The sequence below is a fragment of the Pyrus communis genome, chromosome 9 (assembly GCF_041283825.1).
Source record: "Pyrus communis isolate YQ-2024b chromosome 9, ASM4128382v1, whole genome shotgun sequence".
Taxonomy (NCBI): domain Eukaryota; kingdom Viridiplantae; phylum Streptophyta; class Magnoliopsida; order Rosales; family Rosaceae; genus Pyrus; species Pyrus communis.
In genome coordinates, this window is record NC_142573.1 from 2,017,687 (window position 1) to 2,040,977 (window position 23,291).

General features: G+C 39.8%; 3 protein-coding genes, 1 long non-coding RNA gene and 1 pseudogene across 8 annotated transcripts; 2 read left to right on the top strand and 3 right to left on the bottom strand.

Moving 5' to 3' along the window:
• Nucleotides 1–406: 406 nt before the first annotated feature.
• Nucleotides 407–4,363, bottom strand: LOC137740299 (uncharacterized). The gene is made up of 4 exons (XM_068480159.2): nucleotides 4,205–4,363; nucleotides 3,889–4,065; nucleotides 1,277–2,959; nucleotides 407–705 (listed from the first exon to the last, which is right to left on the bottom strand). Exons 1-4 carry the CDS (start codon nucleotides 4,220–4,222, stop codon nucleotides 673–675), a joined length of 1,911 nt encoding a protein of 636 aa, XP_068336260.2. The 5' UTR covers nucleotides 4,223–4,363; the 3' UTR covers nucleotides 407–672.
• A 1,416-nt stretch (nucleotides 4,364–5,779) lies between these two features.
• Nucleotides 5,780–8,268, top strand: LOC137739804 (inactive LRR receptor-like serine/threonine-protein kinase BIR2 pseudogene; annotated as a pseudogene). Its single transcript, XR_015966398.1, has one exon. The product of XR_015966398.1 is annotated as an inactive LRR receptor-like serine/threonine-protein kinase BIR2 pseudogene (transcript).
• A 2,856-nt stretch (nucleotides 8,269–11,124) lies between these two features.
• LOC148694009 (uncharacterized) lies at nucleotides 11,125–12,298 on the bottom strand. Its single transcript, XR_015966399.1, has 2 exons — nucleotides 12,158–12,298; nucleotides 11,125–11,242 (listed from the first exon to the last, which is right to left on the bottom strand). It is a non-coding gene; the product is annotated as an uncharacterized LOC148694009 (long non-coding RNA).
• Nucleotides 12,299–14,539: 2,241 nt separating this feature from the next.
• LOC137739660 (uncharacterized) lies at nucleotides 14,540–18,791 on the bottom strand. Of its 3 annotated transcripts, XM_088699735.1 has the most exons (11): nucleotides 18,558–18,751; nucleotides 18,347–18,444; nucleotides 18,138–18,233; nucleotides 17,840–17,944; nucleotides 17,652–17,756; nucleotides 17,207–17,345; nucleotides 16,878–16,990; nucleotides 16,743–16,799; nucleotides 16,395–16,608; nucleotides 16,122–16,220; nucleotides 14,540–14,683 (listed from the first exon to the last, which is right to left on the bottom strand). In XM_088699735.1, the coding sequence occupies exons 1-9, from the start codon at nucleotides 18,697–18,699 to the stop codon at nucleotides 16,498–16,500; spliced, it is 966 nt and encodes a 321-aa protein (XP_088555861.1). In that variant the 5' UTR covers nucleotides 18,700–18,751; the 3' UTR covers nucleotides 14,540–14,683; nucleotides 16,122–16,220; nucleotides 16,395–16,497. The 3 variants fall into 3 exon arrangements, with proteins under 3 accessions (XP_088555861.1, XP_068335415.1, XP_088555862.1); XM_068479314.2 differs by lacking the exon at nucleotides 14,540–14,683 and having other exon boundaries at nucleotides 16,062–16,220; nucleotides 18,558–18,791; XM_088699736.1 differs by lacking the exons at nucleotides 14,540–14,683; nucleotides 18,138–18,233 and having other exon boundaries at nucleotides 16,062–16,220; nucleotides 18,558–18,752.
• A 369-nt stretch (nucleotides 18,792–19,160) lies between these two features.
• LOC137739100 (uncharacterized) lies at nucleotides 19,161–22,793 on the top strand. 2 transcript variants are annotated; one of them, XR_015966325.1, is made up of 10 exons: nucleotides 19,161–19,613; nucleotides 19,694–19,774; nucleotides 19,938–20,288; nucleotides 20,396–20,531; nucleotides 20,630–20,792; nucleotides 20,989–21,117; nucleotides 21,249–21,443; nucleotides 21,541–21,663; nucleotides 21,759–22,171; nucleotides 22,247–22,793. XR_015966325.1 is itself a non-coding variant. In XM_068478590.2 (9 exons), the coding sequence occupies exons 1-9, from the start codon at nucleotides 19,463–19,465 to the stop codon at nucleotides 21,867–21,869; spliced, it is 1,440 nt and encodes a 479-aa protein (XP_068334691.2). In that variant the 5' UTR covers nucleotides 19,161–19,462; the 3' UTR covers nucleotides 21,870–22,793. The 2 variants fall into 2 exon arrangements, 1 of the variants encoding a protein (XP_068334691.2); XM_068478590.2 differs by having other exon boundaries at nucleotides 21,759–22,793.
• The last annotated feature ends 498 nt before the right edge of the window (nucleotides 22,794–23,291 follow it).

Consider the following 23,291-nt stretch of genomic DNA (forward strand, 5'->3'; position numbering starts at 1 on the left):
ATTTGGTCTGGACATAAAAATAAAAAATAAAAAAAACATGAACTATCTAAAACCAGACACTGAAGTGCATCGGTTTTTAGATTGAACCTGATTTCAGCTTAACGAGCTGAAATGCAAAAATCAGCTCGTTAAGCTGTGGGCAGACATTTGGTAGCGAATTGCATCGGTTTTTAGATTGAACCCTTTGCGGACCAAAACAGAAGAAAAAAGAATCAAGTAAACAAGAAATGGCCCAAACTTTCAGAAACTAGACACTGAAGTGGTTATCATTCTAAACTGCTCTAATTTTCCGAGGGGATTGAATCGGATGCAAGCAGGCGGACACACTATCTTTAACCAAACTGATCTAACTCACATGATGACTTGTTCGAGCAGCTTCCTGTGCTACGAGAATGAGATACAAAACATTCTAAGCGTCAGCTTGCAATATGCTTACTGAAAATCACAGACGATAAATGTTTGGAGGCATCTTGGAAGAAGTTTTGAGAGGAATTGGATTTGTAAAAATAGTATTGAAAAACTGAGAATTAATGGACATTACTGCAGATTTTATAAATCTCTCTTGCCCCCCCTCTCTCTCTTTCCCTCTTTCTCCCCTGATGCTATGCAGCCAATTGTCTGTCAAATTTTTGTCAAAAAACATCCTTCGAAAACTACCTCTGATCGTGGTTCTTAATCCCATCTCTTCCCAGACAATGATATGAGCTGCCAACAAATGAAAGATTAAGAGAGATCAATGACCCCGTAGCAGTAACTTAACAAGCATATAGATTATAGAGTGTAGTCCCCAAAAATAAAGATTTCACAGACAAACCATATATCAAAGCATAAATAAGTTTGGAGGCAACAGCGGCTAAGTTCCCGTATTTAGCAATCTTGTTATAGTTCTCGCCCTGGGGATTAAAGCTCTACAATATACTTCAGGTCATTTCAACCAAAGATCCCGAGTTTCAATGGAACATTACAATATCCAATTGTATTTGTTTTGCTCTGTGAAATTTAACAAATATGCGTGAATTGTAACACATTTCATGATTCATGGTTGCCTAATTGACCTACTTTCCTCCCCAACCTAAGTAAACTTTTCCCAAACACAGTGCACAGTGACCTGTCGAGCAACCTAAGTAAACTTTTCCCAAACACAGTGCACAGTGACCTACTTTCCTCCCCAACCTATTGGCGTGCTCATACAATTCACGGATATGAAAAATAAGGTCAAGTTATCTCAGTTTTCAATTCAAATTTGGAATGAAGAAAAGGATTGTTGGCAACCAACCTGTCGAGCAACCTGAGCCAGTCGCCGGCTGTCCCTAGATAATTCATCTGTCGTTTGTGGCTGTTGTGCAACACGTTCTTTCTCTTCCATCCTCCTCTTAGCAGTGATCTCTTCACCAGGGTTCCTTGAAGAATTCTTGCGCTTCCTCTGGAAAGTGTACTTGAGAAGTCTGCTGTTGTCCACATGACTAGGAGATCCATTTGATTTTTCTGATGCTCTGACGTCTTTTAATTCAGAACTCATCAATAATGCACTTGCATCTTTTAATTCAGATTTCATCGATGATGCATTCACATGTTCTAGTTCAGAATTCATCAATGACACTTTGACAGTTTTTAACTCGGAGTTCATTAGTGATACATCAACAGAACAAAGGTCGAGTTCAGAACTTGGGGCCTCTGAATTCTCAATACCATCACTTTCCGTCATCAACACAGGCACATCTATCAACTCCATGTCCTTGTCTGCTGCATCCTGGACAGTTCCAGATTTATTCATCCCCTTCATGCTCACCGCGACACTAGCTGACCCTGATATAGGATCCACATCATTTCTCATTAATCTCAACCCACGATCCAGACGGGGCAATGGCTTCATCTTAGCCGCATTTTCAGTTGTGATTGGTTGATCTTCCCAAGATTTCACACCACCATAAAGTAAATACGCAAAAGTCCTGCAGCGGGACAGAACAGAAGATGGCTGATCAGTAGTCGTGAGTGAGGTTGTAATGTCATCCTTACTTTTCATTTTCCTTTTTCTTTTTCCCTTCGGAATATTCTTAACTCTGTCCATGAAATAGCAGCTACTATGCTGCAAACTTTCTTCCAACCCACTGGAAGTTCCTTTCATGTCTACATTCTTGGTCTCGATAGAGGGCAGGATGCAAGCTTCTTTTTGAGAACTATCATTTCCATTGACCGAACATACTCTACAACGAGAAGGAACAGAAGTTTGTTGGTGAGATTTCATGAGCTCACTAGGACGATATCGGCCCGAGGTTTTGGCTTTCCCAAATCCAGTCTGCCTTCTTCGTAATGTGTGCACTTTAGCATTCCTTTTGGTCTCTTCCAAAGATGGGCCATTAACTACTTCCACGCTGTTGTCGCTAAAAGAGGGTGAATCACACTTTTCTTCCTCCTTGTCATTTGCTTTGATGACCAACTCATTCTTCTCATGGCAAATGCTATTGTCTACATATCCAGAGGGCAACGGTTTATCATCAAGTAAGTTTCTTTCAAAAGCACGAATTCTCTGTGTGCATCCATTTCTGAGCAGCTCAGGCTCCTTGGGTCTCATGATTATTGAGGCAAGGTCAGAGTCAGGTGCAAAAAATTTATCCAAATCAGAAACACTTCGTTTCATTTCATTACAGCACTTATGCTCAATACCTCTATTTACTTCGATGTTCTTCGGGCCAGAAGTTGGAATAGTTTCATGTTCTGAAGCTAAAGAAGATAGTATGATGGGCTCAGGTATCGGATTGTAGGAAAATGATGCATCTTCAATCGTCATTTGTTCGTCCAAAGGCTTCACTTGGTTGTTATTTACCCTCTCCAATTCACTCCATACTTGTTTCAACTCTGATCTCAGATCAGTTATGATATCCTCCGCTTCTTGGAGCTGCGCTTCAAGCTCTTCAATCTTTCTTTGTTGGCTCAAAGAAGTTATCTCTGCTTCACTTGTCTGCGTCAATTGAAATGTCCACTAAGTAAGAGCACTTAAAGTAAATACAATGAGTGAGTGATCAGTATAAATTCCATAACATATACAAAAAACTCTTGCATCACTCAATTTGCACGTGGGTATATTACATTGAGAATCTATAGAACCTTCAAGCAATACCAGACGACGCAAGTATAAACGACCAAACATCACAAGGAGTAAACCCTGCAAATTTAGACAAGGCATAATGGATGCATCACAGGAGTTTCAAAATGTGTAGATTGATTAAACATCAACAAAGAGCTTACTCCTAAACGACGAAGTTGACAGTCGAACAAGTAGTTAGCACTTGGGAAATACTATCTAGCTTTTTGGAAAATTTAATTGCTTGAACAGAAGATGCAAAGGGATTTCTTGCTTTTTGAAACGTGAAGCTTCTTCAAAGTTAAAAATACCCGAAAAAGGCTTTTTCATAGCAACGAATTGCAATTACTCTCAAATCAAAACACTCACGTTCCATCCAAATTAGATTACAAAGATTCTCGTCAAAGTTCAGTATACCTAAAGATTAACAAAGAGCCTTCGCTTTTGGAAATAGAAAACTGCTTTTACAGCACACAAAAAGACACCCAATTTCGAAATAAATGTTCACCAAAATTTCGAAAGTGAAGCATCATCTAAGTTCAATAGAACAGAAAATGGCTTCTTTCGCGAAAACGAATCGCAATTACAACCTCCAGAATTCCAACACATTCACATTCCATCGAAACAAAATCACAAAGATTCAAGATTGATGATTCCATTTGGTTTTGACAAATGAAAAAAAAACCCTCTTTCCAACCAAGAACAGGAATCCGATCATCAAAACTAGTAAAAAAAAAAAAACTTTAAACTTCAAGGATGCAAAATTCAGAAGGGAAAAAAAAAAGAATAAAAAGAAAGAAGCAAACCTTGGAATCGAGCATTTGCTTTAAGCGGCAAAGCACGCGAAGCGCCTCGTCTTTCGTAAATTGCAGATCGTGCTGGTACCGGAGAGCCTTGCGCTCCGATGCCATTACTCTCGCCGCCGCCTCTTTCGCCGTGTTCAGAATTATCTCCGCGTACGCCTTCTTCAGAGCCTCCATTTTCTGCATCATCATCATCATCACCCACAAACCAAAGTAAATCAGCACCGGATTTTACAATATAAGATGAAAAGATTTGAAATTTGAGGCGGCGATGGCAGCGGCGCCGCCAGTAGTGGTGGAAGGTGGTTGGGAATTTCACCTGCGCCTCGTCGTCCATTTTCTCTTGGGGGCCAACTAACTAGTGAGAGTAGTGAAAGAGTAGGCGAGAGAGAGAGAGAGAGAGAGAGAGAGAGAGAGAAGGGGGGAGGTTTTCGGTTGTTACTTGTTAAGCTGTGCCTGTATGGCGTGTGCCCCTGTCAGTTAGGTCTTGGGGGTTAGTTTGGTCATTTCACCCGTTTAGGCGCGCAAGGAGGGAAAATTGTGGGGCCCACTGATGGCATAAAGCTGTTTCCGACAGTTTAATACGACGCGGGTCGCGGTTCTTCTGTAAACGCGCGGTCAAGGTCACGTCTCCGCTGGAGTGTTACTGGGCTTCTATTGGGCCTCGTTTTCGTTATTTATTGGGCTTTGATGTCAAAGTATATTTTGGGCCAGGAAAGATTCAACTCGCATTCATACGATAGGAGTCGGTTAGATATCGCCAAATTTGTTTTCGAGATCTTCGATCGAAAGAGTGTGAAATTATGAATTAGGATTATCTTACTTTAAATGTTTTTATTTCTTGAATGTTAAAAGTTAATAAAGAAATGTAAGCGCACGTATTAGTTTCGGCCAATAAAATCTTCTTCTTTTTTCCGAATATTGACACCGAGATTGACAGTAAGTCAATTTCTTCTCATGTCGGTGATATTTTCACGATATTGTCAATATTACATAATAATTTCAATAGCTTGATATTAGTTTTTGTTTTACAAGATAATTTGGTAGAGTAATTCAATTTATATGGATAAGAATGCAAAGGGCTAACACATTATCGATGTATACATATATGATATCAACGGTAAACGAAATAAGAATAAAATAAACGCAAGTAGTTATAATATGAAACAAATTTGATTGAAAAAAAGCACATGAAACAAAAATAAAGATATGACCAAAATAGAAGGGAAACAAATTTGACAAATGGAGCGATACTAAGATAAATTCCATCCTATCAATGAAAAAAAATTTCAATACGTCGAGAACACGACCTAAGACACTGAATGTCATTTGACTAAAAAAAAGCACATGAAACAAAAATAAAGATATGACCAAAATAGAAGGGAAACAAATTTGACAAATGGAGCGATACTAAGATAAATTCCATTCTATCAATGAAAAAAAATCTCAATGCATCGAGAACACGGCCTAAGACACTGAATGTCATAATATAAATTTTTTTTAAGTGTCATTTTAAACAATGTCCAAAGTATGTGCTCATATTCCGAACACATTAAAAAATAGGGAACTTTAACTAAATGTTTCCGGTACTGTTTATTTTAATGAAAAACCATATTTTTACACTAAAAACTCAATCCTGATACCATGCACTCTACCCTTTATTTTATCATTACCGTTAAAATTCAAAATTTTTAAACCTTTTTATTAATTTTCTTAAAAAATATCTCTCAATCTACAAGCTAGTGGCAGTCAAAGTCAATGATGCATATTCCCAAACCCTGATTGGCTGGGCACTAAGGGACAAATCAATACAGAAGAATAAAACACACATTAATTAGAAACTAATTGGAAGTTAGTTAAATAATTGAAAGAAGTATCATATTCGGTTCATTATGTAGTTTAGTAGGCAGCCCCTTTTGGTCAAATAATCCCTCAATTAAAGTTAATTAAATTAAACACCTGCCAACTAAACCAAGATTAAAACTTTATCAGAATTTTCAACACTCAATTTTCAGTCACACATTTCGCAGAGATTCGTCCAATTCAACCCTAAATTTTCCATGCCACTATTTGCCTGGAATGTAGTGGTAAATTGGTAATTTCCGACTTTCAGACAGGGCGCAGAGAAGTCAATGGCCCTCGCTTTCTCTACAAGCCTACCTTCTTCTTCCCCACAGATTACGCGCAAATTTGACTAAAAAGTCCGGACCTTTGAGCATTTCAGACCTCAAGGAGCAGAACCCACAATCTGTTACCTGCTGAATTGGCCGGATATGGATTCCCGTACAGCCAGGATTTGGATTCCGGTGTTGTTTTTGAGCTGTGTGAGCACCTATTTCTGCTCTTGCGCCGCCGTGGTCGAAGACGACTTGAGGTGCCTTCGGGGGCTGAAGCAGTCGCTGCATGATCCGCTCGAGAAGCTGGCGTCTTGGGATTTCCGGAACACCACCGTAGGAGTCGTCTGCAAGTTCGTCGGCGTCACCTGCTGGAACGATAAGGAGAATCGGATTGTCAAACTGGAGCTCCGAGAGATGGAGCTCACCGGCGCGGTTCCCAAGGAGATAGAGTACTGCGCCAGCCTCACGAGTCTGGATCTCGGCAGCAACGATATTTCCGGGTCGATTCCGCCGGATATTTGCGATTGGTTGCCCTTTTTGGTGACCCTGGATTTGTCCGGGAACGACTTCTCCGGCCCGATCCCGCCGGGCCTACAGCACTGTAAGTATCTGAACAATCTGATCCTTTCAGATAATAAGCTTACGGGTCCGATTCCCTATGAATTCTCTAGCTTGGGTAGGCTTAAGAGGTTTTCGGTGGCGAATAATAAGTTGAAGGGAGCTATCCCCTCGTTTCTCGACGATTTTGATAAGGCGGATTTTGCCGGGAACAGCGGGCTTTGCGGCGGGCCTCTCGGGTCCAAGTGTGGTGGCTTGAGCAAAAAGAGTCTTGCTATTATAATTGCTGCCGGAGTTTTTGGCGCGGCTGCGTCTTTGCTGGCGGCTTTGGGGCTGTGGTGGTGGTACCATTTGAGGCTGAGTAAGCAGCGGAGGACGGGAGGCTTTGGTGTTGCGAGGGAAGATTGGGCTGAAAAGTTGAGAGCTCATAGGCTTACTCAAGTTTCCTTGTTTCAGAAGCCACTTGTGAAGGTTAAGTTGGCGGACTTGATGGCGGCTACCAATAATTTTAGCCCCGAAAATGAGATCATTTCGACTAGGACGGGGACTACTTACAAGGCCCTGCTGCCTGATGGGTCGGCGCTGGCCATTAAGCGGCTTAGTGCTTGTAAGCTCGCTGAGAAGCAGTTCCGGTTGGAGATGAACCGGTTAGGACAGCTTAGGCATCCGAATTTGACCCCCCTTTTGGGTTTCTGCATTGTGGAGGAGGAAAAGCTTTTGGTATATAAGTACTTGTCGAGTGGGACTTTGCATTCGTTGTTGCACGGAAGCGGTGAGGGATTGGATTGGCCGACTAGGTTTAGGATCGGTTTGGGTGCTGCCAGGGGACTTGCTTGGCTTCACCACGGTTGCCAACCTCCGATTATGCATCAGAACATATGCTCCAATGTGATCCTCCTCGACGAGGATTTTGATGCTAGGATAATGGACTTTGGATTGGCAACGCTCACGGCTTCTGATCCTAAGGAGAGCAGTTTCGTCAACGGAGACTTGGGAGAGCTCGGTTATGTAGCTCCAGAGTATCCGAGTACTCTGGTTGCTTCACTGAAAGGGGACGTTTATGGACTTGGAATTGTGCTTCTGGAGCTGGCGACCGGGCAAAAGCCTCTCGAAGTCAGCACGGCTGATGAAGGTTATAAGGGCAATGTTGTGGATTGGGTGAATCATCTAGATAATTCTGGTCGAACCAAGGATGCCATCGATAAAGCTCTCATCGGAAAAGGGCATGACGAGGAAATTTTGCAGTTTCTGAAGATTGCTAGTAGTTGTGTGATTTCTCGGCCTAAGGACAGGTGGTCTATGTACCAGGTTTACCATGCATTGAAGAGTATGAGCAAAGAACACAGTTTCAGGGAACAAGATGACGAGTTTCCATTGCTCTTTCGCAAGCCAGATACTGAATAAGGATACAGAATTCCGTATTCAGGTAAGTTTTATTATAAGGTTCATATATGTAAATGGTACTATGGTACGATGTGATCTCTATTTTAATTAGCCGGTTTTTCCTTATTTTTTAGTTAGCTGTATAATACAATAAACATCCTAAGGTCCTGCATCCCACGAAACTATTTGTTTTAAATCCAGTGATGTTTGCAATATGCTTTCCAGTTTTTCGCCATAGAAAGTTGGAATTAAAGATCGAAAAATGGAAGTTCCAGTGTAATATATTATATGCAAACAGTTAAATCCTTGCATTTTATCTGCTCAATCTGTTTCTTTTACTGCTTGACACAACGAAAATATTTCAGAACGTCTAAGTTTATCTGAATCGTGCTGGACTCGATAGACTACTGTGACCTTCACATTCTCGTTGTTCAGATTTAAACAAGATTTTGTGTCGCGTGCTGATTCTACCGTTTTCAACTTCTTACGACCTCCTTTGCATATTAACTGTGTTCATGATTTAAACAAGATTTTGTTTTCACTCTTAAAGACTGTTGATGATCAATTTATGTATTCGCAAAAAGAGTTGTGGATAGCTTAGAGGCCTGAACTACAACTCATAGAACTGATGCCGACCTGGGTGCTAGGCTAGAACCAAAGAAACAGCGCAGCTGGACCCATTCGATACAGACCGAGCCTTTCTACTTCTTGTTTAGACATGCTCATTAGGAGCTGGATTCAGTGATGAAAATATCCAAAGTGGTAACACATTACCAATTGGTGTCCACTTCCGAGTTCTTATACATCACTTTAAATGCCGACTGGTACAGGAGCAACATGGGGTTTGTAGATTGATGGTTTCCGTACAATTATTTAGGTAGATCAGCATCGAGCAGGAGAAGAACCCGGCTGTACATGTTGCACACAACCGGGATATGCTAGTTCTTTCTTGTTAAGCAGCGATAGAAACTCGTAGAAAAATCGTTCATGCCCCCGAACTTACAAGGTTAGAAATAGAGGTGTTGAGTGTAGTTATACAACAGCTGGAATCACAAAACACAGTGGGAAAGAAATAGTCTGAGGCACTGAATACAGTAGTCTAATCTGATCCTTTCATACCACTAAGAATTTAAGTTGTGTGCGGCAGGCAGTCCAAGTCTAATCCGTAGACTTAGGCCACTGCTACTATCACCACATTCAGCACGGCACCACCTTGATTTCAACTTTCATCATTGACAAATAGTAGCATGAGATGAGTTGGGCCATTATACTTTCTAATTGACCAATGTCATCACTAGTAATTCTCGAGTGCTTGGCTAGATGTGAGTAACTGGTCGATCGACACTATATAACCGAACGACCAACCCTCACATCCAGCAACAATCCTGCAAGATTTGTCATGCATAGTGCCATTACCACTTTTGTGTATGTTCATTACAAGTACGGTTATTTAGCCGTACAAAACTGATTATATCAACGACTCTTTAATACAGGTGGATCTTGCAATAGTAAATGCCCCCACCTCTATATTTGAAAGAGTGCAGACAATGTCGTTAGTTTTGTCTGTCTAAGTAGTGTTAATTTGAGTGGAATAGTTTGAGGGGAAAAAATCTTCTTTTTACTGCCTTGATTCTTTAAAGCAAAGCAAAGGGAAGGGAACGGGCACTGCACGGGAGGGGAATCTGTGTCCCATGCAACAAGCAAAAGAGACTTTGGACCCAGTCTTCCTTCTCCCTCTCTCGAATCAATCAAAATCAAACGACAAAAGGAAGCAAAAGTTAAAGCAAAATTCCACATTTTTTAGCTCCTTCGTTTTCACTTTTGCAATTCAGATCGTCTTTGGATCTCGCAGTCCGGAACCAACGAACAGAGTAATCGAGACCGTTTTTAATAGACAGAGATTTGGACTCTTGATTTGTATGACAAGTGGAATAGACTAATAGCCAGGAGGATCCTCGACAGATCCTCTTTGTGAGGATCCTGGGGATCCTCCAATCATAGTCATTCATCGTATATCGTGTGGTCAGAAATCAATGTAAATTTTTATTTAAAATTGAATATAAACAATACCTAATATAAGATGAACAAATGTAATTGAAAGATTCTCAGAAACCTTACAAAAAAAGATCCAGTAAGGATCCTCTCTCCTCTGGAACCATAGGATTTGAACAAGTGATCTGGATTGCACGACCCGTCGGCTCTAGCCACGAGATCCCCAGAGGGACTCGATTATTCACTTTGCATATTCATCATCTCTTTGAATTCAACTCGATGCGTTTCTTTCTACTTTCTCTTTTTTCCCTTTTCTTTTTTAAATCAATTTTTTTTTTAATTTTTATTGGTGGGTTATGCTTTATGTTCTACCCACCTTTTTTGGATACAATCGAAGTTAAAGGAGGGGATTCGATTCGAAGCCCAAATATCAGATACATCGATGAACGCTCTTAAACAAGTTCAGGCCCCGCGCGTTCAACTTTTTTCTTTTTAAACATGAATTTGGAAAAAAAAAATTAAAATTAAAATGAAACGGCAACATTATCACAAACACTATTCAAGGATTCTAACCTTTATTGAGAGGGAACTGCTTTACTTGGGAAACACAAACGACAAAAGCCACTTGAAGAAAGAGGAGAGAGAGGAATGATGAATGAGTCATACAAGTAACAAGCCCACTCCTCTCCAATACTCCAATACGTACAGTGCCAGATCACAGGATGAGTGAGATATTCACGAGTGACATCAACATATATTGTATGGGGGACCGAGGCTTCAACAGGCTAACTCTCACATCGTGTGGAACCAGAATAGGATTTTCCTCGGGCGGTGTTCCAATTTTCTTATAGTATATCGACTTGGTCTGTTTTTTTTTCAATACAAAAGCAAAATCCACTCCATAAACTTGTCTCCAAAACATTTTAAGCAAATACCATCGAGATACATTTCAAAAGTTGTTTCTATCTTTCTCAAGATTCTTGAACGTGTATAGTTTGTTTGAGATAAAGCTTTGGCTTCTTTCCATGCCCACGAACAACTTTACCGTGAGTCTGCAACAATGCTCGGAACTTGGAAATCGATCAAACTAGTGAGCTTAAGCTTATTCTTCTCCGAAAAAATCTAGTAACTAATCACTCCACAAGTCCTAATTCCTACGGGCGGGGAAAATGATAACTAACTGAAGGGTAAAAAATGCAGACTGCAGATATATAATTAACTTATTGTACATGCCTGCTGCCAAGTTCTGATGCTTCAAAACTCCGCATGTCTAGGCTCGCGTAGGTGGTTGTCTAGTCTTCACTACTCTGTATACACAAAAAAGAAAGCACTAAAAAGATGAGGCGAGCAAATGGTATGGAAATTGGGAAAACATGCCGATTATGAAGAGTTTAATACTATGCCGCTGCGCTCAGTTTTGCACCAAGCCTTCCTAAGATTAAAATTAATACCCCAATTTTAATCTCGAATTCATATGGGGCAAAAAGAGTAGATCGACACTGTAAATATATTAACAAAACTATCAAAAGAAAAAGGAGAAGCTAGTTCTTTATGTTCCCTCCCACAACAAAAAGTTGTCAAGTTCTTTCTCCAAGGCCTTTATACGCGTTCCTTATAAAAATAAGAGAAAGCTTGGTATATAAAGAAGCTTTAAATAAAGAGGGAGACAATCCTCAATTTCCATATAAAATATACCAACAAACAAAGAAAGAAACAGGGATGCATTTCTTTATACAACCCCACCCACCCACCCCCCAAAACAACACCACAAAAAAAAAAAAAAAAAAAAAACCAATATTTCAGGATGATACCAAAGCCAGTGAGCCACTTGTAGGCAAAGAAAGTTCACGGTCGCGTCTCCGAAAACCAGAGACCGAATATATGAAATGAAATTTATGGAAACAATATATTCTCTTTCCAATTACTGTGATTTGGCTTTTCTCTATATTGGTTTTCTTTCTTTTGGATCTTTCTGTAGGAAAGGACTTACCTACACCCAGGGATGCCATTTTAGCGTCCCAGACCAATGATACAATGCCACGAGTTTTAAATTCCTCACATTGCGTTGTATTATTGATCTGGGGTGTAGGGAAGTCTCTCTCTCCTGTCTCAGTATGCATGTCCCCTCCCTCATAATTAAGCAGCTTTTAAGTATGCAGCAGTAAATTATAGTGCTACAGAGAAATATACTAGTAAAAATTGATAAAGGAAAATATAAGTACCTGTTATGAATGGGATCGGGTCCATTTGGCACTCTTCTTTTGCTCACGTAAATAAAGGTGGAATCCCAGACAACAGCATGCTTCTCTCTTCCAATCAACTTCCAATGCTTGAAGATTTCGGTGGATGAAACTGTAACAGCTGGTTTTTCGGCACTGCGGTTTACAAGAATTCCAGCAAGGAAAAACCAGAAGACACCCAAAAGCAGAATAGCTCCAAACATAGCTCTTAAAACCTTCCTGCCACTTGCCATTATATATCTCTCCTCAGCCCCCTGCGGCTTTAAGTTTTACCTACTGGCTTTTCCACCAAGCCTAATGGCCGGTCATTTGAAACCAAGATAAAGAATGTACCCAAAGACCAATGCTTGTGGCGAGAATACAAAGATGAACTCTCAGAAAAGCAAGCACAAACAGAAAACAGAGAGAGAGAGAGAGAGAGAGAGAGAGAGAGAGCAAAAAGAACAACAGAATTGAACAAATGATTAGGTGATCTTTAACTTGGCGGGTAGAGTTGTTGGTTCTATTTAAAGTCTCATACAGGAAGGTGCTCTATGAGAGGTATTTCTGTGAGTGAGAGAGAGAAAGAGAATAAATGGATAATAATAAACAGAAAAGTTCATTATTCCTTTTCTGTGTTGAATGGGTCCATTTATGCCCTCTTTCTCTGCTTTGGTTTGTGTATTTTCATGCAGCTAATAGGGGACCCCACTGTCCTCCTAATCCTTGCGTACTCCCAAGTTTCTAAAAGACATAGAGCCTGGAGCTACCCTATCATATAACATTCGGGACTGAGGAAGTTGGAACCCCCTCTTTACTGGTTTGTTTGTTCCCCTCCCTACCGGAAAATTCTAGGATTCAATTGCTGGACCACGTAACCTGTCCGACCCTCCCCACAACAGAGCGGGACCCCCTGTATTTGGTCCCACCCAACCCCACGCTGGTTATACACCTTTGAGTCAGCTACCCTATACACTAGCTTCCCGCGAGCTCCTCCCTCCCCACCTATGATGAATACTTGGCTCCAGAGAACAAGCTACCCCCTGATTTCTGAACTGAATTAAACTAAACCCTAACGCCCTCACCCACATTATATAAACGACTTCACCCAAACAACAGAAACTAAATGATATTTATAATAATAATAATACTAATAAACAGAAATGCGTCAGGCTAAAACTTTGGCTACGGTTGAGAGTTTCCTTGCTTCGTAAGGATCTCAACATATGCTTGTCTGTAATAAAGTAGAAATAATTAACAATAAAAAGTAAGGTCATATGCTACTTTTCATTCAAATAAAGACAATAGCAAATTGGATTGGCACTAAGTTTCAGATCAATGTATTCTGGACTTGATAATGTACCAGTCTTAGTCGACTAGACAATTTTCCAAATATGCCCTCAAAATGAGGTGAAATCTCCAAACAGGTTTTAAAAGTCCCACCAAAAAGAAGCTAAATGCTTTAGAACTATCAATTAAGCCATCAAGTATGCAATTACTTTAATGCAATCGATTCATTAGAGGACTATAAGGTATATCTGTCCCCTAATCAGTTGCAACACTACTCGACATCAGTCGGTCACATGAATATATGATAAACGATGTATCACAAAAGTGTACGCTACTTACTCCTTAAGCGTCTTCAAGTAAGGATGATCTCGTAACAGTTTGAACTAGTTTCATTCAAATGCATGTGGATGTGCAAAATTTGAAAGCTTATAGAGGAATAAGAGTTGAATAAAGAGATGTGAGCACATAATTAATCTACTAAGTTCAGTAACAAAGATACAAACTGGAGAGGCAAACACAAGTACATCTCTAAAATCTACCTTCTTATTAATCATAACACCAGAAGGGTATAATAGGGGATTACCCATCAGACTCGTCAATGTCGGCAACAACCATAGCATTATAAGAAATACAACCAGAGAGTGACAGTTAAAGGACGTGCCATTGCAATCCAAGTGGGGGGACCAGACACAAATCCGTAAACATAACACTAAGTGTCGCAAATAATCGAGGAATCAGAAACATCGATACCTGAAAAAAACCTGGTGGTGTTTTTACGAAATCTGACGATTATACCATATATGATTGAACAAATATCCATGGTCACTACTTACAGAAACTGATGTGTACTAAAGCTTGGCAGCTTGCCCGACGGACAATATAAATTTAGTGACAGATAAAGAAATGCTACCAGTAATGTTACCTATCTAATAGTATTTAATTATTAGCTTTAACTACTTTATGTTCAAAGTTCTCCATGTTACTTTCAAGGCTAGAGATATGTATTACATCAACAAATTCTTAATCCATGGCTCCATTGAAAGAACTATGGTTCAAACCAACATGTGGGGGCAACTCTTTCAATCATATGAGATATACGGTCCACCAAAAGGTCCCAACTCTTTCTTCTTAAATAAGTACATGTGGAGACTATAGTTTATTAATTAACTGGGTTCCAACAACAACAATTTACCTTTTTGGGTCCCAACTTCCACTTAGCCCAATTAGTTTCTCACAGTTCTGAAGAGAGAAGGGAGAGGGGAAATGGGGCAAACATTAGCTATGAAATATCATCAGTTCAACGAAATGCAGATAGCTCCTGATATGAAGCAGCAATGCAGATGCTATTCAAAATTTCAAACCACATCTAAATCATTCGCAAAAAAGTTAATCAACTTTCAGATGTTGTGAGATGCCCACTTAATGCTAACTGCCCTTTCCTCAACAAAGATTGGAGTATAAGTAGCAAAACCTAGAACATGAAACACATAATCACCAATCACAAACCTGAAAGAACTCAATTCTCTTGCCAGAAAGTAAAAGGAAAAAATGAATACTGAACTTGACTTGAATTTTAGACATTTATCTACCCGATTCTACAAATATATCCAGTCAGAAAATGTTTGTTCTTTGTGATGCACCATATGCGAGCGAGTGTAAGTGAGCTAATCAATTTGACATACAAATGAGATTAACAAGTCACAATGAATCCAAACATCAAGCCCTCATCCCACAATGAAGACATGAACCTAGTTCAAAGTTAGTATTTCTGTCCAAAATGAGTGTACCCTACATGTCTGATATAACGCCTTACTGATTTCTACTAGTTTTCCCCCTCCCTATGCAATGTCTTTGTGCTTTCAAACTTGCAATTACAAAACTCAAAGTATTTATTAACGCCCACCATTCATCATTTGATCAAAATTCACCTCTCTTTATGAAATTTGTACTTTTACATACAGTCACCTCTATTAGGTGAACATATATTGTGCTTTCAAGGGCCCAGTTTGATTCTCTGATACTAAAACCAACAGAATCAAGTCAAAAGTATTTCCTTTACCTTAGATCTTAGAAGCATAAAACATTTAGTGGGGTCAACCAATTTGATACTAGATGCTATGCGCTCTTCTATACCTCCGTTACCGGCCTTGAATGGAGTAAGACCACACACCAATATGAATAAGATAATGCCACCATCACATCAGCCAAAAAAAAAAAATAAAGGAAACCAATTTTTGAAGAATTTCTAAAGGAACTGTTATGCTACAAATCAACTACATTTTGGGAATGATAAGAGAAGACGATAGTATAGGTAGATCAAGAGTTAGGCTATGAAGCACTTGTATACATAAATCTTGCGATCAAAATGAAAAGAATTTTCATATAGTTATAAAACAAAATTTATAACTATAGCATTGGAAGATCAGGACATGACTATGTAGCACATATATATCCTGCATACATAAGAAAAGACTTCACAAATATGGCAGGTATTGATATGGACCAATTTTGGTGCCATTATTTCATGCAAAACCAAATGATAAGCTGGTCATAAGACCTAATAATTTGAGCAACTCAGATATTGGGAGTTGATAAATACTTAAGGAATAACTCTACCTACACAGTTAACTTTCCAATAAAAGAAATATATATACAAAGTTAGTTGCAGATTTCTTACATTCTTGACAAAACTCAGCTTTAACATAATAAAGTTTAACTCAATTTCAACAGTAGTTGATCATCCAGGAAACTATAATTTATCACCGAAGTCTTTGACCTGCAATATATAGGTCCAAAAATCAGAGAGATGTAACAATATGGACATATACATAATAGTAACATATATGGGACCATGTGGAAAACACAACTCATATATACTGCCCGTGAAACAGCAACTTACAATGCAAGTTCATTAAAGCTGATGCAGCATGACTCAAAGTTACAAGCTCACCTTCTCGACATGGCATTAGAGAATGTGCAATTGCATCATCTGAAAAATCATCACAGTTTCAGATTTCAGTTTCCATGATCCCCCTCCCATAGATAGACTTCCTTCAAATTTCTACTGCTGCTCCTCGAAGTGACTTTTCTTTCTTCTTCTTCTTCTGGGCCCACTTGGGTCCATAAATAGCCAAGTGTGTCCTGCCAAACCGTCGATCGGTTATCTGCAGTTTCATATGAAACCATTAGCAATTAAACCCATCCCAAACATTCTACAGTTATAAGGTCCGGATAGCTATCACTATCTCACATTTCATAATGCTTTATCCATTGTAAAACTGCTGATAGTTTACATTACCTTCACAAGGCATCCACATGAATCCAGCATGTCAGTCCTTAGTGGGTACTCAACTACCTAGACCATGAATTTGGAAGATTAGTGAAGAACTGGCAAAAATATAAGCAATAACAGAAATAGAAAATCACAACTTACTATAAAGGTATCTTCTCCAACTAGATCTGAACTTGATATTTGATCCATCAGTACTGCATAGTCAACTTCCATATACGGTGGGGTAACGCTAATGTAATCAAATGGTTCTTTACCTGCAGGAAATTGATTTTATTTTGTAATGACTGGATACAAAAGGAGAATGAAAGATGGTATATATGTTGTAAGAAATATGACGATAACGAATCTAAGATTATAACAATGTTTGTGCACAATGAGGTCTCTTCTAATCAGCACTTAAACCTTTGTCTATGGTTACCACACACACACACACAGAGAGCAAGATAGAAAGAGAGATTATTAGCACATACCTGCAAGTTTCTGTGCACGTTCCATGAATTTTTCAACACGAACAGTATGTATAACTGACATATTAAGAAACCCAGTCCATTCCAAATTTGGACGTAAAACATCTGAAACGACCCATGGATCCATCTCAACAAAATGTACCTGGAATTTGTAATTGTCGAAAGTGGGAAATTCATCAAGATGTAAGTTCTTGACCCAAAGACACAAAAGATATAATATGCTACGAAGTACAACAAAAACAGAAAATAAATGAATTGCAAAAGAAAAAAATTCATAGGAAAATCCACATTCAAACCCCAACTTCACCTAAAATTAGAAGACTGCTTTAGACTGTCGTAGGTCCAGATATGAATTGAGAACTCACTAAAGTACATACATAAGTCTATTGTATTAAACATTGAACAATTTTGTAGTACCAAGAGATATGAACTAATTTATGAATGGTACCTCGGAGCATCCTCGGCTAATAGCTTCAATTCCAACTGATCCAGTACCACTGTACAAGTCTAACCAACGGCCAGGCCTCAAAGATGCAGGACAACCACCAGCAGCCTAAGATTTGCAGCACAAATATTAATTTACAAGCACAAATGTTGAATACAAGCACATATGTCGTAGGCACAACACTTACTTACCTGCAGGATATCAAAGGCTGCACCTTTCACAACCTCCATCATCGGGCGCACATCCATACCTTTTGGACTTAGCAACTTCATTCTCCGCGCCTTTCCTCCAAGCACCTACATTGGCCGAAAACATTAGCCGCAATTTTAGACTGAAGAAATATTACTGTAATTGGTATTTCACTATTTCCAACTGCCAAACATGTTATTGTATACCTCCGTTTCGCTAATCAACAAGTAGCAGCTAAATGTGTTCTTAACTTGCATTAAATTAAGAAGGAAAGACACAAAATTTGGAGAAATTGAATACAGTAAGCAACTTATGGGTTGTTCGAGCGGCCTTAGGCTCCTTTGGTGTAATTTCAACGCCCCGTCCAGACTCTTTCAGCTTTTTCTTCCTCTTTCCCTAACGTTCCAATTCCCAAACGTAAATATACATATATACATACATATATATATATATATCACCAATCATAATCAAACAGATTAAAGGAAGAGAGAGAGAGAGAGAGAGGGTACGTTTGGAGAGGGCTCAGGAGATAAGGCTTCGTCGGGGTTGAAACCGTACTGCTCCATCAACACTCTCTTGGCCTCACTCCACGACTCTTTCTCCGACTCTGCAACCATCAACACAAAAAAAAAAAAAAAAAAAAAAAACCTTCAAATGTCTAATAAAAACGACGAAATTTCAATCGAATGAACCGAGTCGTATAAAAACGACGAGGTTTACTGGAAGCGAGGACGACGGCAGGTGATTGCCGTCGATTGTTGCAGAAATTGATGCGAGGAAGAGTGGAAGAAGGTGAGACAAATTCCGTAGCTGTTATCTTCATTCGGAATGGAGAGAGGATCGGAGAAGATGAAACCGCCATTGCCGCCCTGAGCTCAGAGCTCCAACTCAAGCTGTAGACTGTAGAGTGAAAGCTTCTCACTTTGTTATCTTTTTCTTTCTATTGGGCTGAATACGAGCTGGGCCTATATATGTGGGCTTTTATTATCGAATCATTACAAATCAGAAAAAGGGTAGATGGGCCTACAATTTTGGTCGGCTAGCCCAACAACCAGACCCTTCCTCGAACCCGGTGCCTTGTTAACGCGTCCACACGTGTCCGAATCTATCCACCAATAACGTCACCAAACGGGATCTCGCAAACTGAGACACGTCACTATACACTAACACATAGAACACGTGGTGTCCAGCCATCACAATCACGATCACCCCGCCACGCGGCATTCCCTCAGCCGTCAATTTCATGCGTGTGAAGACCGCTTCACAGAAACTGGAAAACAATTTCATTGCGTTATAAATATCGATAGTACATCGCGTCATCGCGTGTTTTTATTAGAATAATAATTAATTTTATTTTTGAAATTATTAACTTTTTAACTCGGCTGTATAATGACACGTCCGTATAGCGGTGACACTGAAAAATCACTAAACAGGACTCGCCCACCAACTCTGCCCAGTTCCGAAGCCGCAAGCGAGAGAGAAAGAGGCGTCGAATCTTGATTAATTAATTAATTAGTTAAGTATTTAATTTTTAATTAATCGATCGATCAGAGAGTGGAGGAGCAGTAGCCGAAGCACAAGCTGCCCAATCCGATTGGAGAGCGAGGGAATTTAGTTTTGGGGAAATGGGGGCTTGTGCTTCGAGGCCGAAGGGCTGCAGTTTCGGATTCAAGAAGAAGAAGAAGAATGACGGCGGCGCCCGCCGCCGGAGGCGAGTCATTCCCCGGCGCGTTTCGTCGGCCTCCGATCGCTCTCACTCCGTTCATACACTCCAAGGTTTTTAATTTACTCTTTTGATTCGTTGGGTTTTCTTTTTTCTTTTTATTTTATTTAATTGGACGAGTTCTGACCGGCAGGAAGTATGGATGCATCGTTTTTTGATGCGAATTCGGCGATCGAGTCGGAGCGAGATGACGAATTTTACAGTGTTCATGATGGTATTTTCATTTCTAAATTTTCAGTAATTTTTTTTTCCGATTTTTTTAAATAATTGCGTAGGAATTTGGCCTGAATTTTGTAGTTAAAGCGAGTTTGTGCAAGAGTAGTTGTAGGAAGTGAATGGTGGAGTTGAAAAGTGGGTTGCTTTGTATTGGTTTGCAGATGTGATGTCATTAAACGAGTCGGAAAGTGCATCCACATTGAGTGTGTCGTCACCGAGAGGTCTTTCTCGGCTGGCACTGAAACCGCCGCCGTTGCATTCCACCTCCGCTGTGTCTGCGGAGGTGACCGTGGATGAAATTGGCGGAGGGGACAAGATGCAGGGACTGGATCATTGTGGGATTCTTCAAAATTCTTGCTTGCCTTGTCTTCCTTCCACTTCCAATAGCCCGTTGGGCGACAAAAGAATAACCCCGGCCGCGCCAAGTTTGAGGAGGAAAGTCCTTTCCTTTAAATGGAGGGAAGGGCATTCTGCTAGTGCTGCAGCTGCAGCTGATTCCACCCCCCCATTACGTGAGTTTTGACCGTATACTTGCCGTTTTGTTAGTGTTGTGATGTTAAATCGTGCTACTTAACAATGTGGACTGGCAGCTGATCTTAATCTTCTGTGTTTGTGTTAGTTTCCCCCAGATCGCTTGCGAAAAGACCACTTGCCGGTTCTACAATTCCGTACTGTCCCGTTGAGAAGAGAATTCCAGATTGTTGGTCACCTCTTGAGCCAAACACATTCAAAGTCCGGGGTAAAAATTATCTTAGGTGAGAGCTTAGTACTTTTGATAGAATTGATCGATTTCTTTTTTCTTGGAACAATCTGTCTGATTTGTGTGTGTATCAACTCTTCATTTGCTTGACAGGGATAAAAAGAAAGAAATTGCTCCGAGTTGCGCTGCATTTTATCCTTTTGCCGCTGATATTTTCTTATCTCAGAAAAAGATTGATCACATTGCTCGTTTTGTGGAACTTCCAGTTGTGAGTACCACCGGAGACGTCCCTTCTATTCTTGTTGTAAATGTTCAGGTGCCTATTCTTCAAAAATTATCCTGAACTTTGTACCTCTTATTTTGTTTCGCTTTAGATAATAATAATGTTCCATGCTGAACCTGTTGGTATTTTCATAATCTGTTCGTCCTCTAGGTTTGGAAATCCTTTTTTTCTTATGCTAAACAGTCTTCATAATTTTTCCCTAATTCTATGTGAATCTTCTATGCTACAGATACCACTTTATCCAGCCAATTTTTTTCAAGGCGATAGTGATGGAGAAGGAATGAACTTGGTTATGTACTATAAGATTTCTGAAACTTATTCCAAAGAGCTTCCCCCTCATTTCCGAGAAAGTATCACTGTAAGCTGCATGAAACTCTAGATGTGTCCGGTTCCTGATTATCGCATAGTAGACTCAAGACTCGCTCATCGTGTTGATTTAGTATGTATAGCTTATTAATTATTTTGTGTCCTTGGTTAATTCCGTGACAGAGACTAATCAATGACGAAGTGGAGAGAGTTAGAGGATTCCCTGTTGATACAATTGCACCCTTCAGGGAAAGATTGAAAATTTTGGGCCGAGTGGCAAATTTGGAGGATCTTCATTTAAGCACAGCCGAGAAGAAGCTAATGAATGCTTACAATGAAAAACCTGTTCTTTCACGTCCTCAACATGAATTTTACTTGGTAATTTTTGGTTTCGATTCTCCACCTACATAATTATCGGAAAACACACCATATATCCCCATTTAACTTTTCTTTCCCGTCCATCATACTCATACAGGGAGAAAACTACTTCGAGATCGATTTGGATATGCACAGATTCAGCTACATCTCTAGAAAAGGTATTGAAGCGTTTCACGAAAGAATGAAGCTGTCAGTATTGGATTTTGGTCTCACAATTCAGGTAAACAATATATTTCGTTAATCTGAGCATGGCGTATTTACCTCATACTTAAGATCGACGCCTAATCTGTGCTATGCATTGTGATTTTCAAATAGGGGAACAAGCCAGAAGACTTGCCTGAACATTTGTTATGCAGCATACGGTTGAACAAAGTTGACTACAATAATAAATCATTACCAGGAGTTTTGAATCAAAAGTCTCTGTAATCCCAACACGATTCGAGTTCCTCAAATTAATAAATAACTGAAAAACAAGTTCTACGATAAAATCTGTATTCATACTTCCGTGTCCAGTATGCTTTCGGTTTCTGTTTGCAGCTTCTTGGCAGCAAGGGGTTTGGCTATAGATCGGAGCAAGAACCAGAATCTTCTCCTCTCCTTCTCCTGCTGCTGCTGCATCTACGGGTCTCATTCCCTCCCCTCCATTTAAATCCACTGATTGTATCTGGAAGCTGCTGCTTTTATCTGCACGCTGATGATCGATAATTTCATCTTTCCAGATGTGCAAGGTAAGAAAGTAAGAAATAAAGATTTTCATTCATAATTACCGCCGCGAGGCACTTATAAAACGAGGTTCCAACTAGGCTGCAGGAGGCCTCATACATCGCCCGAAAACAGTAGAAAACGAACATTTATGAACACTTTGAGCAGGCTTAGAACGTAAAGATGAATCTGGTGGGGAATGTGAATCAGCATCCTTTCTTTCTCGAGACCCTTCGTCTGGATTTGGATGTTCTTCCCCGTCACTTTTGTTAATCGAAACTGTGACCTTCAGAGTCGGCTTTTTCTCGACAACTTGAATCTTATCCTCCCAAATGAGGCCGGAGGAGCCCTGCCGTCGAAATGACATCGACGATCTCCGCAACGCAGTCATTGATCGATACTTTCGGCCTCTTCCCTTCCTCGGTCAATGGTCTTGTTTGGTCTCTTCCTTGACTTGGAGGATGATATTAATAGGCTTTCCTTTTTCAACTAACAAAACAGTTTCTTGTTTTGAGTTTGTGCCCACTTACTCATAATTATAGCCACAATATATTCTAGATGCAATTACATTACTATGCATTGTACCCACATTCCAGTACCACACAATAATTTATGAACGAGTGAATAAAAAGTCGTTCATTTTGTGACCATCATCTTTCTTTAGTTTTGGTAACTTGTGAGTCCATGTTATAATATGAGTGAACAACGAGTTTATATCTTAGGTTATAATATTAACAATAATCCACCCATATTAAAACTACGTGATGTTATTCTAGTACCATATAATAATCTCTCGTTCAGCGTCTCGGTAGAGTTTGATTCCGTAATTGCTCTAGAGTTGATATCACATGGTGCAATTGATAATATCTTATCGGTGAATTGGTTCAAGCTTGTCGTGTGATGTTACTGTGTTACCGGAAATGTAATACACGACATATCGATCGTGAGATGAATTTTGCTGATGATCAATTGGCCAATTTGAGTCTCGCTCAGCCTTTGGGTCCGGTCTATTTTGAGTAAGCTCTATCTTCTTGTAAGTAGTTATTATTGTCTGATATTTTTGAGATCTCTTGACCTCGCGACGTTATTTTGTTATTTCTCTTCTGTGTAACCAAACCTCAACCTTAAATAATTTGATATTGATTA